We start from the raw sequence: 18,239 nt of genomic DNA on the forward strand, positions 1-18,239 counted from the left end.
AATTAGATCCTGCCTCAGATGTTAGCTATGTGGCCCTGGACAAGTCACTTCACATATCTGAGACTCAGTTTCCTCATCCATAAAATGAAGTCATTGGACTAGAAGAGACCTAATGCCCTTTCTAGGTCTAAATCTAGGGTCTTCTTTTCTCTCTGTTCTACATGAAGTAGGACAACAACAGCTAGCCCCCTCTTCCTTTCATGTAAAGAGAGACATGGAGACCACCTGCTTCTGCTAGCATCTGTGAAAGAGCATCTCTACTCAGGGTTCAGCGTGCAAACCCAAGCCAGAAATGGAGTCAATTACCTGAGTGCTGAAGACAACAAAGGGCCTGGAAAATGCCTCAAAGGGATGCTCCAATGCAACATGATGACAGATGCCCCCTTGACCAGGTTCCCAAAGGCAGGCTTGCTCTCTACAGGCAAAATGTCAGCTTTCTTCCAAGTCACAGAGCTTAGAAGACTTTCAAAACCCTCCCTCTACCTCCCCCTTCTCCCCAAAAGATGAGTATCACCATCCTTCCCACAGGCAACTCTTTTCAAGTCAGGTTTTCAAAAACAGCTACAGCCTAGGAGGAGGGAAAGGGGAGGGAGAGAAAAAGGAAAAGAAAGAGAAGGAGGAGGAGGAAGAAGGGAAGAGGAAGGAGAAGAGGGAAAGGATGGGAAGGAAAGAAGGGGAAGGGGAGGAAGGAGAAGAGAAGTGGATGAAGAAGGGAGTAGGAGGAAAAGAGGGGTAGGGGAAAGAGTAAAAAGAAAAGGAGAAGAGGGAAAGGAAGGGAAAAGGAGGAGGAGAGGGAGGAGAAAGAAAAGGAAGATGGGAAAGGGGAAGAAGAGGAGGAGAACCAAAAGAAGGAGGGGAGGAGGAGAAAAAGAAGAGGAATGAGGACAAGGAGGAGAACAGCCCAGGACTATGTCCTTGTTTCTCAGATTTATTTTAAGCATCACTGTGGCAGTGGACATAGCAAGTGATTTGCTGCCAGAGGAGCCATGCCCAGATCCTGGCTTCACCACTTACTATGCCTGTAATGAGCAAATTATTTAGTCTGTCTGGGTCTCATGTAAAATGAGATTGTCACTGAAGTCCCATCCAACTCTACAATTATGGGCCTTTCATCTACCTTCAAATGCTGGCTCAAATGCTTACTATTTTTATAGTCTGCCTCAGTTTCCTCATCTGTAAAACCAGCAGTCATGCTGACCACATAGGAGGGCAGCATACAGGGGTGCTATAATCTCCCTTGTTTTAGACACTACACTTTGGGGGGGGGGCAATGAGGGTTAAGTGACTTGCCCAGGGTCACACAGCTTGTAAGCATCAAGTGTCTGAATTCAGATTTGAACTCAGGTCCTCCTGAATCCAGGGCTGGTGTTCCTGCTGCCCCCTGCTGTTAGCAACAAGTTACCACCACCAAAACTAAAAATCAGTTGACCTTATCTCTAGCATTGAGATAATAATACCTACCTCTCAGGTTATTGTGAGGATCCAGTGAGATAACTTTTGTAATGTTCATTACTAACTTTAAAGTGCTGTATAAATGCCAGCTATTATTATTAAGTAGCCTACCCAAACTCACAGATATTAATGGCAAAGCCAGGATCTAAAACCCATTGTCTTCTGTCTCTAAATCCATTTGGTCTCCCACTACAATAAATGTCTATTGCCAGAATAAAGAGCTCTCATTTATATAGCACTTGAAAGGTTGCAAAAAGTGTTTTGCACACGTTATCTTATTGGATCCTTACAACAATCCTAGAATGTGGTGTTATCCCCATTTTCCTGAACAGGAGATGAAGACTGGGAGAGATTAAGTGATTGGCTCAAGGTCATACAGCTAGGAAACCTCTGTGTTGGGTCTTTCTCAGTCCTAGTCTTAGCATTCATTCACTGCTGCTTAGCTTCCCGTTACTCTCATTTTTTGCTTTTTTTTTTTTTATTCAGGAAGTAACTAGAAGATGCATTGAAAATAAGCCTAGATCTTGGGGCAGCTAGGTGGCACAGTGGATAAAGCACTGGCCTTGGATTCAGGAGGACCTGAGTTCAAATCCAGCCTCAGACACTTGACACTTACTAGCTGTGTGATCCTGGGCAAGTCACTTAAGCCTCATTGCCCTGCAAAAAAAAAAAAGAAAAGAAAAGAAACATCGATCTTCAACAAACAGAACCAACATCCCTACTCCAAGCTTTGGCAGAAGTGTCAGTAAATGAATCTAAGCAGAGGAACTCAACGCTAGAGATAAGGTCAATTGTTTTTTAGTTTTGGTGGTGGTAACTTGCTGCTACCAGCAGGGGGCAGCAGGAACACCGAAAGGGTTTAATTAGTAAATTCAGTTATTCCTCATTCAAAGCCAAGGCTGAACCAGGTGGATGGATATGATGGGTCTTGGGCAATATGGCCAGTGGCTCATCCCACTTAGATATGAGAAAAGTTACAGAAAATAAGGAAAGGAAGGATGAAGAGCAGCAAAAATAAAACACAAAACAGAATTTAGGAACGGGACAAGAAGGAAAGATGGTGATAGCTAAAATGAGACAAAAAGAAACACCTAAGAGAAAGGGATCCATGGGAAAGAAAAAAAAAGGATGGAAAGAAACCAGACTGTAAACTCCATGGGGGCAGGGGCCATGACTCACGTATCTTTGTAGCTCTTCCAATGCCTAGCATAGAGCTTTGCCCATGGATGGGATCTGCCACCTCCACTGCTGCTGGCAGGGAGATGAGGTAGAACTGGACAGAAGAGGAAACATACAGTTGACATTAAATTGCCCATTCTGGGACAAAGCCCTAAATACCCCACCCTAGTTATGGCTCTGAAAAAGACAGCCCTCCCACCCTAAAATGATCCTTTCCTTCCATAAGCTATATTAACTGAGACAAGAAGGTCCGAAATCATGCTAAACCATTTCAAGAGTCATTGGCCTTCTCCCTTAAATTAGTCACTTAAAATGCAGATGCTATTGGGAAGGGTAAGATATTAAGCAACCAACAGAGTATGACTGAATTTATGAGATTACTGCCTTCCCTTCCCAGAAAGGCACAGGTGCCTAGAAAAATGAGAAGGGATAAAAGGTGACATTTGAGAGCCCAGGGACTGAAAGGTACATTATTATCAAAGGAGCCTGGGGGTTCCCTTTACCATCCTGCTCTTGGCCACTTGTACAAAGAAAAACAGCTTGGAAAGTACAATCAGGTAGATACATCCCCGTGGCAATATTTTTTTAAATTTTTCTTCCATTTGTTTCATTACTAGGATTTCCCCACAACCAAGGCTTCATGTGAATGCACATCAGTCTCTCTCCTGCTCCTTACCCACACAGATGTGGCTAAGAACCCCCAAACCCTTGTGGGACTCTCTAGGACAAGCAGGGCATGTAGACCCAAACTAAGATCCAACAGCCCAAGGGGACCCTTCATTAAAGGTAGGGAAGGAAGAGGACCCCATGGTGAATTTCTGTGTCCACAATGAAGCTTCCTCTGGTGAGCAATAATCCCTAGGCTGGGCCTGCCCATTGCAGCCTTCATTCTAGAGCTGCACACAGCTTTTGGGTTCCCAGCTGCTTCTGTGTGGGCGGCTAAAACACAGGATGAACAATGCCTCACGCACATCATGCAGTTTCGAGTTGTCTCCCAGACAAGCCTACCAGACGAGCACGCACATATGCACACCAGGAGTATCTCTAAATGCATAGAAACAGAAGGCCCTGCTTCTGTTGGGGAGGACATTGGTGACGACAATGCTCCGGGCTTTGCACAAGAGATGTATTCCTGAAAATCTATAAGAAAGATCTTTTAAAAAAAACTAAATGGAGGGAGGGGACAGGATTTCCCTGTTTTGGGATCCTTGCTGATAATCACCTTCCCAAAGGAAATAACCCTTTCAATAATGGGGGGGGGGGAGAAAACCCTCACTAATCTGCTTAGGGACAGATTTCTTAAATAATCTAAAATGTTCTCAGGAAGGAACCTATTTATTAGGGGAACGCAATCTGTGAGTAAGTGTTGAGATACTATTCTAGAAATCCTAAGCCTCAACACTGCCTTCCCTCTAGCCCCAAAAGAACCCACATTCAAAAGACGTCACTAGTTTATATTATAAAAGATGACTACATCAGCAAGGATGAGGTAGTTAATGGCGGAAGCACTTAACACGCTGACAAATACTCATCTCCCACTTTTAAATCTTTCTACACACTGTCCCCCATGCAAGGAATAGACGTCCTACTCACCTTTACTCCTTAGTTCCTTTCAGGGCTCAGGTCTTGTGCCATCTCCTCCAAGATTGCTGATTCCACGGGTGTGAGGGATCTTCAAAGCCCACCGTCCCCCATATTACTTTGTATTATTTACCTGTCTAGTCTTTGCATCCCCTGTCCCAGTAGAATGTAAGTTCCCTGAGGGGAGGGACTGTTTCCTTTTTGTCTTTGCATTCCTAGATTCCAGCACAATTCCTAGCTTATTTAATAAATGCATTCAGAATTGAACTGAGAGTATGCAACTACTCATCCATAACGAATCATGGAATTAAGTGAAAGCAGGTGTTTAACTTGATAAGAGACTAGACTTAGAATGACTTAGGCAATATTATGGGATATATTATCATTGAGTAACCACAGACAAGGACTAGGAATAAGCAGAGTAGGCAGCTGCCTAGTACATCATGCATAAAGGACAAAATGAAAGACACTGTTAAATATTACTTTGTGCAGATGCATAGCTTTTTAAAACCAAAATATTTTTTATTCTTTGTGACATGGAAATATTTATTTTGAAAGAGGCAATGTGGTTTCATGGAAAGAATTCTAGATTTAAAGCCAAATGGCTGGGTTCAAATCCCAGCTCTTCTTACCAGCTGTGACATGGGGCACAAGTCATTTAATAACTCTGGGCCTTGGTTTCTTCATCTGTAAAAATGATGGGGGTTGGTCTTGAATCAGTGGTGTCAGACTCAAATAGAAATAGACCCCTGCAGCTGCAAACTGACTTAGAGAACCACAAATTAACATTATCTATGTTGTATTGTATTTTGATTTATATTGTTAAACATTTCCCAATTACATTTTGATCTATTTGGGACTACACTAGGAAGTTTTTTGGGCTTCTTATACCTCTGGTCTAGATGATCCTGAAGGTCATTTTCATCTCTGAAGCCTATTCTCCACCCTCACCTCCACCCGGGCAAGGTAACTGATTTAATGACAGCTCAGAGACTCAGGAACACAGGAGATTCCATTTCCAAACCTTCCCTAGGAGCACAAAAATGCCTGTTGACTTAATGTAATCATAGATATTGCTGAACTAACAGTAGCCACAACTTGCTCTATTCTGAAGGGACAGGAGAATAGCCTACAGTGAAGATTAACATTACTTTCCCTACTCCTAACCCAGGTTGTAAAGAACATGGAACTGGAAGAAAAATGAGGAAATATTTGGCTGGGATAAGATTTTAGTGGGGAACCTCTCCCTAAGACTGAACAAAGTTCACTTTCTGTGCATGAAATACAAAGTACGTGATTGAGAATGTGCCTGTGAGAGAGCTAAGGGCAATTTAAAATAATAATGACTTCCATTTCAATAACATTTTCCATTTTCTAAAGAAATTTCCTCACAACAACCTTGTATGGTTAGAGAATCCAAAAATTATTATTCCCATTTTACAGATGAGAAACTGAGGACCAGTGGTTACCAGCAGAAGTAATATTAACGCTTGAGATGGTCATTGTATTATTAAATGGCAGAATGGTAGAAAAAATTTCCCAAACTAGTTACTTGCCCAAGGTCACACAACTAGTAAATAACTGAATCTGAATTTGAACACAGGTCTTCCTGATTGCATCTCTGGGACTCTATCTGCTGTGTCACCTAGTTGCCTCATTTAAAGTTTGAAGAACTTTCCTCATAGCATCCTTGAAAAGTAAATACTACAAGCATTATTATACTCATTTTGTATATCAGTCTGAGACTTGGCGAGGTTAAGTAAATTGCCCAAGGTCAGTGAGATGATAAGTATCAGCAGCAGAACCAAATTGCAGGTCCTTTTCTTCTATAACAAATTATCACACTGGTCACTAGGAGTAGTAAAAGAAGTAGTATTATATTTATATAAAATAATTGTGTTAATTGGGGGGAAAGGCCCTACTAAAATAGTAATAATAAAAATAATAGTAGTAGCAGTAGCATGAGAATCCGCCAGATTAGCTATTTAAAATTCAAATTATTCTGTAAATCCACATCCATTCAAAACTGTAGCTTATAAGCCCCCATCAATAGGTTTGCTTTTTCTCTGTCAGCCAAAGGACACAATTAGTTCAAAGCAAAGACATTTAATAAAATAGCATGACAAAAAAGGTCACAATAGAACATTTCCCCATTAAACTGAGGCGTATTTTAGAAACATGCCTAAGGACTGCACACATAAGGGATGAATATGACCACATACAAGGAGGGTTATACTATTCTAACTCTTCATTGCCTACTGATCTCACAGTGACTGCTGAGCACATAGTCTTAGCAGCTCAGGGTAGCTGCCTCATTTCTACTATGGGCTGTTCCCTGCTACCAGCTTCTTCAGAACCATAGCCATCTCAGCTCTAGTTTGTTGAAGCAACAGTTGTCAAATCATGTTTGAGGCACCCCAGGCTCCTGAGACCTCTTTTTAGGGGATCCACAAGGTCAAATTATTTTCATAATAATATTAAGATGTTATTTACCTATTAAAATGGACTTCTCTTTTCCAACTACACACCTCTGTGAGGATGGATTTTCTTCATATACTTCAAACAAAACTATATAACAAAAGATGGAATGCAGAAGCAGATTTAGGAAACCAAGTCTCTTCTACTGAGGTAAAAAAACATTAAAGAGATTTGGAAAATATGAAAAACAATGCATGATAAATACTTATTTCCATTCACCCATCTAACCTGTATTCCTACCTTTATCATACATACTATCAGCAATCTTGTTACTCTGGCCCAATATTTTAGCCAGTAAAAAAGCTTGCTTTTTCAGGATTACAATTCATACTTATATGTAATCAGTCCTATGACACTTTGGGGTCTATCAAACATTTCTTCATAATGACCCTATAACATAGGTAGTACAAGCATTAACCCTCACATTTTATGTATTCAATCTAATACCACAAATATGTATGAAGAGCATGTTATGTGCAACACATAAAGACATACAGCCAAAAAATAAAAAATAAATTTAAAAAATTTTTTAATAAAATTTTTTAAAAGACACACAGCCAAAGGGTAGAGATCAGGACTGTGTAACCAGGTCTTCTGATTCCAGGTTCCATGACCTTTGCTCTAAAAGTCCAGGTACCTCTCTGATGTCTGCACATTAAGCTGCACCTTTTCTAGACTTGGCAGTCAAGAAGAGCTGGGTCTGAACTCAGCCCCTGACACTGGCTGTGCAACCACAAGCAAGTACCTTTCCTTCTCTCTGTACCTCTGTTTCCTTAAGCACAAAATGGGCATAAGAATGTTCTTACCTCACAGGGCTGCTGCAAGGCTGAAACAAGATAACATATACTATCACTCTGGCAAACCTTTAGAGTGCTAGTAAATGTCGGCTAATATCAGTAACTCAAGCTAATAATAGTTCCCAATTCTATGGTACTTTTGATATATGATCTTTGTTGATTTTCACCACCATACTGTGAGATCGATAGTATAATTATTTTTCCCCATTTTGCATATGAGGACACAAAAGCTTGGAGGGTTTAGATGAATTCCATAATAAATGAGCAGTAGTGTCCGAACTGGAACCCAGGTATTCTAGCCTTAAATCAAGTACTCTTCCCACCTCCCCCCAAACCAGCCCCTTTCCTTTATGTCTACCATAATCCAAAGAACAAATTTAGGACTGTCAACTATGTGCTTAAGAAAGAAGGGCTCTGGGGGCAGCTAAGTGGCACAGTGGATAAAGTACCAGCCCTGGATTCAGGAGGACCTGAGTTCAAATACGGCCTCAGACACTTGACACTTACTAGCCATGTGACCCTGAGCAAGTCACTTATCTGTCACTTACCAAAAGAAAGAAAGAAAGAAGGAAGGAAGGAAGGAAGGAAGGAAGGAAGGAAGGAAGGAAGGAAGGAAGGAAGGAAGGAAGGAAGGAAAGAAGGAAGGAAGGAAGGAAGGAAAGGAAGAAAGAAAGAAAGGAAGAAAGAAAGAAAGAAAGAAAGAAAGAAAGAAAGAAAGAAAGAAAGAAAGAAAGAAAGAAAGAAGGAAGGAAGGAAGGAAGGAAGGAAGGAAGGAAGGAAGGAAGGAAGGAAGGAAGGAAGGAAGGAAGGAAGGAAGGAAGGAAGGAAAGAAAGAAAGAAAGAAAGAAAGAAAGAAAGAAAGAAAGAAAGAAAGAAAGAAAGAAAGAAAGAAAGAAAGAAAGAAAGAAAGAAAGAAAGAAGGGTGCTAACATCATACCACATCTCCACTCCAACATTTTGACTGTGTTTCTGCTAAGTGCTACCATTACCTCACCATAGGTCACTCCAAAATGGCAGATGGAGGCCTGCTGAGGTCAAAATCACCCACCTTCAACAACTTTTTAAAGTTATCACTAGACACCATGCTGACAGGCTTCCTTTGGGGGACCACTCTTACTCAGGCATCCTTGTTCATGAGAATTGTTTATAGAAATTTACTGCCTAACTACATTTAGGTTTATATCCTCCAGGCCAGGTCCTGCTGACATTTCCCTTTCCAACAGCCAACTGGGGACCACTCAAAGACCTAGAACAATATAAGGCAGAGTTTGCCAAATGTCCAAACCAGGAAAAGGCAACTCAACAAGGCTTTAAAATGGCACCCTCTATGAGGTAAAGAAACTTTGAGCTCCTGTAACACCTATGACTTAGTTTATCACAAAATTAAAACCAACATGCCATGGAAAGTGCATAGTAAATAATGCACCAGCCCTGGATTCAGGAGGATCTGAGTTCAAATCCGGCCTCAGACGCTTGACACTTACCAGCTGTGTGACCTTGGGCAAGTCACTTAACCCTCACTGCCCACAAAAAAAACAAACCAAAAAAAAAACTGTTGCATGTAGTTCTCTTTGTGGTGGCAAAAAAAAAAAAGAAATTGAGGGGATGCCCATCAATTGTAGAATTTCTGAACAAGTTGTGGTATTTAAATGTAAAGAAATACTATTGTGCTACAAGAAATGAAGAGCAGCCAGGTTTTGGAAAAGCCTGGAAAAACTTAAGTAGACTGATACTATGTAAAGTGAGCAGAACCAGGAGAACATTGTACACAGTAACCGCAACATTGTGTGATGATCAGTTGTGATAGACTTAACTCTTCTCAGCAATACAATAGTCCAAGATAATTCCAAAGGACACATGATGGAAAATGCTCTCCATATCCAGAAAAAAGAAATGTGGAATCTAGATGCAGATTGAACCATACTGTTTCTACTTTTTTTGTTGTTGTTTTTTTATTTTTTGAGGTTTTTTCCCTTTTGTTCTGATTCTTCTTTCACAACATGACTAGTGTAGAAATATGTTTAATGTGATTGTACATATATAACCTATATCAGATTGCTTTCTGTCTTGGGGAGGGGAAAGGAAAGGGAGGGAAGGAGAAAAATTTGGAACTCAAAATCTTATAAAAACAAATGTTGAAAACCATCTTTATATGTAATTGCAAAATAATAAAATTCTTTTAAGATTTAAAAAAAACATTGCATGCCCATTTATAAAAACCTTTGTAAATGGATCCCTCAATTTCTCCCCCTGACCAAGGACCCACACCATAAGCAGGTAACAACTTTGCCTACTCTCAGTCCCGGTTCTGCCAAAGGCTCAAGCAAAAACCTAGAACGAGTGTGTGTTCTGTTGTCTTCTGCACTATTCCCGAACTGGGGCTGGGAAAAAACCCAAACCTTCCAATTGAACATGACAACTGTCCAAGTTTTCACAAGGCTGGCACATGGAAGAAGGATTGGACTTGTTCTGTTTGGCTCCATTGGGCAGAACCACTAGAATGTAAGCTTTCTGAGAAGACGGGTTATTTTGGTTTGGTTTTGTATTCCAAATGCTTAGCACAAATGCTTTACATATGTAGCAGGCACTTAATAAATTCATAATAGAGGAGCAGCTAGGTGGTGCAGTAGATAGAACACCAGCCCTGCCATCAGAAGGACCTGAGTTCAAATCAGGCCTCAGACATTTCCTAGCTGTGTGACCCTGGGCAAGTCACTTAACGCCCTCCAAATAATAATAACACTAAGTTCATGTTAGATTGAATTAAACTAGGAGAAAAGGGTAGAATTGGCAAAGAGTAAAGCATAGGCTTAACATAAGGAAGTATCTCCTAACAGTCAAAATTATCCAAAAGAGGAATGGGCTACCTGGGGAAGTGGTGGGTTCCTCTGCCCTAGAGATGTACAAGCTAAGACTATGGATATTTGGTCAGGTGTTTTCTGAGGCATGCATTGAGCCAGACTGCCCCTGTGACCCATTCCAGCTTCAAGATCCTATGACTTCATCCACAATATAGTTTCAGTGTTCAGCAAAACATTTTTAGAAGTGGGGAAGGCAAACTAGAGCAAGACTGTGTTGTTGTTCAGTCATGTTTAACTCTTCATGACCCCATTTGGGGTTTTCTTGACAGAGATACTAGAGTGGTTTGCCATTTCCTTCTTCAGCTCATTTTAAAGATTAAGAAACTGGGGCAAACAGGGTGAAATGATTTGCCCAGAGTTGCACAGCTAGTAAGTGTCTGAGACCGGATTTGAGCTCAGTTCCTCATGGCTCCAAGTACAATGCTCTATCTATCCACTTCCCCACCTAGGTTCCTGGAGCAAGATCAAAAGAAGACAATGAGGAGTTGAAAGGACAGGTAATCATGTCATTCAAAGATTGGTTAAGCAAACTGGTGGTATTTATTTAATCTGGAAAATACTTTGGGCAACATAACAGCTACCTTCCAGTGTTTGAAAAACTGTCATGTAAAAATAAGGAACTTTTTTCTGCATGACTCCCCAAGGAAAAATTAGGAGCAATGGGTGGAAGAACCAGAGGGGCAAATCTGGCCTTGATGCAAAGATATATTTCCTAATGATTCAAGGTATTCAAAGGCAGAATCAGCATCCTTGAGAATCATTGAGGGGGCAGCCAGCAATGGATAAAGCATCAGCCCTGGATTCAGGAGGACCTGAGTTCAAATCCAACCTCAGAAACTTGACACTTACCAGCTGTGTGACCCTGGGCAAGTCACTTAACCCTCATTGCCCCACAAGAGAGAGAGAGAGAGAGAGAGAGAGAGAGAGAGAGAGAGAGAGAGAGAGAGAGAGAGAGGGAAGGAAGGGAAGGGAAGGGAAGGGAAGGGAAGGGAAGGGAAGGGAAGGGAAGGGAAGGGAAGGGAAGGGAAGGGAAGGGAAGGGAAGGGAAGGGAAGGGAAGGGAAGGGAAGGGAAGGGAAGGGAAGGGAAGGGAAGGGAAGGGAAGGGAAGGGAAGGGAAGGGAAGGGAAGAGAAGAGAAGAGAAGAGAAGAGAACCATTGGATACTGGAGATCTTCAGAGGCCAGATGATACCTGGTCAATAATGGTTTCAAGGAAATTCTTAGTCAAGATTGGCTTGGACTCAGAGGTCTCCTTCGGGAGTCCCTTAGATTCTGTGAATCATTTTACCAAATCCCTTAGGACATATTCTACAAAAAAAATCAGAGGTGACAATATCCTCTCAACCCACAGCTTTGCCTAAGGTAAAACTCTAGCCACCCCACCTTGATCGCACCTCCGCAGAGTAATTGGTTTTATACTTGCTTATAGTTAAGATTCATACCAGTTTTGATACACTAGCTGTGTAACCCTGTGCAAATCACTTAATCTCTAAGTCTCAATCCAAATCTTGCAGTGCTAAAGAAATGTGAACTATTATATTTATCAATCAATAGTCAATACTCAACAGATATTTATTGAGTACCTACCATGTGTCTAGCACTGTACTAAGCCTTGATGATACAAAGAATATCAAAAGATAACCCCTGCCATCAGAGGGCTCACAATCTAATGAGGGCACACAATGCATAAAAAGAAGCTGAAAAGTGGAGAGAGGGTACCAGGGAACCAGGTACAAGTGAGGGGAATGTTGAAAGTCAGGTGGAGGGATGGAAGGCCCCAAGGGCAAGAAGGAAGCATGAATTTCCCAGGTGATCTTGAAGGAAGGAGAGTTACTGCAGGCTATGATGAAGTTCAGAAGAGCAACAAGGTGGGAAATGTTGAGGTGGCTGCCTTGGGTCCTCTCCTCAAATGGGAGATCTGGAAGGAATACTCAGATGACCATGCTATACCCTCTCCTACCAGAAGAAGAGACAGATACCAGGGACAAGGAGTACCGAGGAGTGGTGAGTTTCAGAGTTGATTCCATCTTTTGGGAAGATGGGTTTCATTTTGGGCTATAGCAGCTATGTAGTACCAGTCTTACAAATAAGTAATGTGATATGTTCTAAAAGATCAAAAGCACTTTGTCTCCTACTACCTTCCCCTCAAAAAACAAATCTTTACTTTCCTTATTTATCCAATGAGTGTGGGGTCACAATATTGGACTGGAGGAACAATCCATGTTCTAAGGGTCCCTTCAGATTCTGACATTTAATGAGTATAAAAATACTACAGAATCAACCAAAGTCAAAACCCACTTTTGACCATATGTCAATCAAAATAGGATAGAATTGATGAAATCAAATGCACCTGGAACCTCATGATAGTCAATAGTTTCAACCACTTCAACCCAACCCAAACCTTTTTCTGGAGCTGGTCACAAGCAGCCAGACAAACTGAGCATTATGCTCAGTTATAATTATTATTGTTATGTTTATGTTATGTTAATTATATCATGTTCCTTATGTTTGTTGTATTTATTATATTTATTATTATTATTATCGTTTTCTGCATCATCATAATATACTAACTGAGTCCTCAAGGAGCTTACCATCTAGTTGATACCATATAGCATTTACATGGTGCTTTAAGGTTTATAAGGTACTTTACACACATTGTTTCATTTGAGCTTTGTGATAGCCTTTTGAGGTGGGTAATACAGACATTATTGTCTCCTCTTTACAAATGATGAAACTAAGGCAAACATGGGTTAAAATTTATCCAAGATCACAAAGTATCTGAGTAAGTATCTGAGGCTAGATTTGAACTCAGGTCTCCCTGACTCCAGGTCCAGTATTCTATTTACTTCAACATCTAGTTGCTCAAATTCATTTCTATATTGTTGATCCCTTGAAAATCAGAATGGAGATAATCAAGATTGAGCTGTACTGCATTGGTTTTCAGTTTTGATATTTGGAAGGCTCAGGAAAAAATTGATTCCTTAGCCACTGAGGAAAGAAAAACAAAGATTTCAATTGTATCATTCTCTGAGGCCCTAGCTTTCTTCAAGGCTCAGCTCAAGCCACAACCTTTGAGTCTTCTCCTGATCCCCACAGTTGCTGGAGTTCTCACAAAAAAGTATTATATTTTCTTTTATATATTTTGTATATAAAGCTATTTCCTCAATTCCAATCAAATATAAGCTGCTTGAAGTGAGAGCCTGTCTCATTTTTGTCTCTGTAGTTATAGTGCCTAGTACAGTGCCTGATACGTCATAGAGGTTTTTGGCGTTTTTTTTTTAAATGCCCAAGAAATTTAATTAAATTAGACAGCTGGAGTTCTGTGAGCACAGACATCTATTTACCAGCTGGATTATAATGATCCTTTGCTCCACCCTCCCAATGCCACTCCCTCAAAATTGATCCTTTTTCTTTATATGCAAATATACACTAAGAGCATTAAAACACAGAGGTAAATGCCCCCTCAAACTTAGGAATATGTAACTTGAAATACCAGAAGTTTATTAAAATAATTTAAAGCACACTTTTGGTGTCCTTAATATCACATCAGTTGCAAACACAATTTTGGGGGGGTTAGGCAATGAGGGTTAAGTGACCTGCCCAATGTCACACAGCTAGTAAGTGTCAAGCGTCTAAGGGTGAATTTGAACTCAGTTCCTCCTGAATCCAGGGCCAGTGCTTTATCCACTACACCATTTAGCTGCCCCTTGCAAAGGCAATTTTTAAAAGGAATTCTAAAAGCTTATGATAATTTACAGATGTACAATTTTATGGGAGTGAAGAGGTAATCTAGTCCAACAACCTCATTTTACATATGAAGAAACTGAGGCCCAGGGAGTTAAATGATATATCTATGGTGACTCAGCTAGTGTCAGAAGTAGGATTTAAACACAATTCTTCTGACTCCAGAGTCAATATTTTTCTACTATGTATTGCTATCTCTGTCTCAAAACATTTTTAATGCAATGATCTTTTTATTTATTATTTATTTTAACAAAATTATGCCAAATGTGTCCACACTAGCCATGTTATGAAAAAAGCAACAACATAAAATGCAATCATCTTTTAAAGAAAATACCCCCAAGACCTTCCCCACCTCTACCTCCCTTGACTCAGGAGTATTCTGGAGCCATTTTGAACTGGCTGGCTCTAGCTTTCTGTTAAATTTCAGTGTGAACATTTACACCTAAGAAATCAACAAACCCTACAAATCAAGGCTTGGTTTATTTTTGCGTGTGTGGATTGACTTTAGACTTGAGAAAGTGATGGAGAAAATGTTAATCATGCAAATTAAGCTTAAAAGTGTGACCTGCATAATTTTTTAGAGAGCCCATTATTAAAGATTTACCAGCACAAATTCCAGCCTTTCTTCCACATGCACACACACATATTGGTCAGTGGTGGATGCCCAGATCCCCTTTCCTTCACAAGTAACAACAAAATATAATGCATCTAAATTCAAAAGCCCGTGCTGTTAACTTAGCTGTTTTGAAAGGCTGTTTGACTTAAGACCTTCTTAAAATCACAGCTTTCAAAAACAAGCTGTTAAAATCCTTCTGCTTTTATCTGTCTGCCATACAGTTGAGAAGACCAGAATTGTGCTAGGGTGGGTGCTTCTCATCTTCAACATTTGCAGGAGGCGTAAAGGACACCTGTTACCCCAACACTTTGACAGAAACTTAAATTGAAGTAGCAGCAGATAAACCCCAGCCCTAACAATAATTTTTTAGCACCTTGAGCACTTTTTAATTAAGTCCCTGCACTTGCCCTGAGTAGGCACCTGGAAGACATCATATCTGCATCTAATTTCACAAAGAACATTTCACTACAACCACTTATCAATAACGACCAGGGTGTTCAATGAGCCTGAACACATTTCTAATGAATACTAATCCTGGAATTCTGGGAAATTCTGCCAACCATAGAAAGATGTTAGCCTTCAGGCTTGATAAATATTTGTCAGTGAGTCAATTAGCATTTATGAAATGCCTACTATGTGTCAGGCACTGTGCTAAGTGGTGTATTAATACATCAGTGCTGTAACTTTGTGATAAAATCAAACAGTTGGTATTCAACACACGATGTCCTCTGCAGCTTCAGTTTGCATAAGCGTCTGGGGGTTATGGTGAGACAACATAATAGGCATTGAGCCAAATTGTCTAGTCCAATGACCAGCAAGCTTTCCATAGGATCAACAACCCTAACTAAGATGATTCTAAAACCCTGTAGATTGAAGCATAAACAAATTAAAGTCCAGGCCTGCAGGGCTACAACAATATGCCAATCATCTGATGCAGGATAGAGTATTTGTACCTAAAGATTGCTCAGAATAAAAACATATATAGGGTAAGGAATTGAGTCAGAGAGCAGGAGTGTCTGGTCCCTATAATGAAAAATCTGGATCATTAGCATTCTTGCCTTCCTTCTCCAAAACCTGCTCTTCTTGAGATAAGAATCAACATTTGCCTCCTCCATGAAGCCTTTACTGACCAAGGCAAGCCACATATCCCTACTCTGAATTCCTATAGTACTCCTTGTCATAACCACTCTTTGGGTACTTATAGACTGCCTTATATTTTTATTTAACTGTTTCATGTATATGGCCTGTCTCAGACACAGTTTAAGGTCCTTAGAGGCAGGGACCATGTTTTCTCTTAGCTCTACAAAGTGTTGGAAAGTCGATGTTCAAAAGACTTGTTGAAATGAACGGATCTGCCAATGAATAACCCAACATTGTTGGCTTTAGATGCCTTCCCTATTCTATTTCTAATTTACCTCTGCACCATTCGCCACTCCACCTTGCACCAGATGGCCATTTCCTGAGAATGGCCCCTTCAGGCCCCCTTTTTCCACTGTGGTTTTGGGGGGGGGGAAGAAAAATTTTCCTAAGATTAACAAATAAGCTCAACAGTCACACAGACAGCTCCCCACAAGGGCCACATTGAGTAATAGGCATTCTTGCATTCTGCATATCTCATTCCACCAACATCAACAACAGTCATCCTTACAGAATCTCTATCTCAAAAGCAAGAATATGCGGGGGTGGGGTGTGTGTGAGCAAAAAATAATAATAATAAGCCAAAACACACGTAGAGAAGGTGGCAAAGGATGATATGAATACAAGAAATTCCACTCAGGAATAACGACTCTGGAGTCTCCTCCTGTCCAGGATTTTGTCAATGACAGGGGCACCAAGGGACAAGTTGTGGGAAGGCTTGATTGTTCTTTCTGTTGTCAGTCTTAGTATCTTGAGGATATGCTCCAAGCATCCTAAACCCTTTCTGAAGATAACCATTCAGAAATTTCTTATTGATCAATTTTATCTAAACCTTTCTTGGACCTGTCTTTTCTCAATGTCACATATCCAGCTAAAACATTCCCCCAACTTCATGAGCTGTTGTGTAAAGTAGGACTTCCTGTTATTTTTCTACATTTACTTGGTCTATGATCTGGAATTTGGCGAATACATCTCTAATTCATCACATTTCCTAGTTTTAGACCTATATCAGATTTCCTCTCAGCTACCTGGCTTGAGCACGTATCTTCCCCCTCCACTCCCGCCCCTTCTCATTCCATAACAAGCCGAGTCCACCCAAGCTCCCGTGCACGAAACATGCCCAGTTAGAGATAGGGGGATGGGGGCCATGGGGGCGGGGGGTGGCGGGGGAAGGAGAGGGTGAAAGATCAGCCAGAGTGGCCTCAGAGTTAGAAGCAAGGACAAGGAGTACCGAGGTCAGCACCGAGGACAGCGGCCAGGCAACTGGGCTGGGGTGGGGCAGGGGTGGGCCAGCCTTGGTGGCGGGGTAGTGGGAGTCGGGCCCACCTACCAGTCGGTGTGCGGTTCATCGATGACCAGGAGCAACTTGGACTTCCTGGAGACGGCGGGGGCGCTGGAGGGGGCGTCCACCAACCCGGCCGAGGCGGCGGTCTGCTTCACGGCGTTGGACAAGGAGCTGAAGAAGCTGCTGCTCATGGACTGCACTGGGGCTGCTGGCTGCGCCTGCGGCGGGGCCGGCTGCGGCGCGGGCTGCTGAGGCTGCCCCTGCCCCTGAGGCGGCGGTGGCCTTCGCTCGGTGGCCGGGGAGCCAGCGGCCGGCGGCCCGGCGGAGCCCGAGGCCGAGCCGGGGGGAGGCGGCGGCGGTTGCTGCGGCTCGGGCCGCTGCAGGTCGGTCATGTAGCCATTGGGCAGGTTGGCGATGAAGCTGCTGTCGGAGAGGCGGCGCCGCAAGAAGTTCATCATCTGGCCGGAGGAGTGGGCGCGCTGAGCCCAGCGGAGACCGACGGATAAGGACAAGGGGACGAGGAGCGAGCCCGGAGCGGCTGCGCGGGGACGGGGAGTGAGCCCGGACGCAGCTGCGGGAGCGCCGGCAGCAGGCAGGCAAGCAGGCAGGGCGCACCGGCTGGCCTCCGGCCGGCCAGAAAAGAGGGGCAGCGGCCCGCTCTCACCACCCGGAGGGCGACGCTGCTAGGCAGCGCTGGGCTCAGCCCGAGCTAAGCGCGCTGGCTGCTGCTGCTGCCGAGGCTGTGACTGAAGCTGTTGCTGCTCCGACGCCCGCCCGCCCGCAGCTCCCCCGGCCAGCCAGCTGACAGCACAGCCGCCACCGACTGGAGCGATGAATGTGCTGTGAGAGTGGGGGGCGGCAACGGTGGCGGCCAGGGGAGGGCTGCAGGAGCTAGGGCTGGCAGGCTCCTCCCCGGCCCGCCCCGCCTCAAGCACCGCCCAACCCGAGCCAGCCGCAGCGCAATCCCGAGCGCCCCTCTGCGGATTAGCGGTCCCGCCCACTTCGCGCCCCCACTCCCCTCCATTTCCACCTCGCCAGCCCCGTACCAGCCTGGGGGAGACAGAGACCTTCCTGGGGCTAAGAGACGGAGCTAACCGAACGCCCTTCCCC

The 18,239-nt window shown here is 42.7% G+C and overlaps 1 protein-coding gene across 1 annotated transcript in view; it reads right to left on the bottom strand.

Moving 5' to 3' along the window:
- Nucleotides 1-17,929, bottom strand: part of SYN2 (synapsin II) — a 269,596-nt gene extending 251,667 nt beyond the window's left edge. Inside the window, exon 1 of the mRNA XM_043976114.1 lies at nt 17,175-17,929. Coding sequence (XP_043832049.1) covers nt 17,175-17,587 — 413 coding nt within the window. The 5' untranslated portion in view covers nt 17,588-17,929. The remainder of the gene's footprint in view (nt 1-17,174) is intronic.
- Between the last annotated feature and the right edge of the window lie 310 nt (nt 17,930-18,239).

The sequence above is a fragment of the Dromiciops gliroides genome, chromosome 1 (genome assembly GCF_019393635.1).
Source record: "Dromiciops gliroides isolate mDroGli1 chromosome 1, mDroGli1.pri, whole genome shotgun sequence".
Lineage (NCBI taxonomy): Eukaryota > Metazoa > Chordata > Mammalia > Microbiotheria > Microbiotheriidae > Dromiciops > Dromiciops gliroides.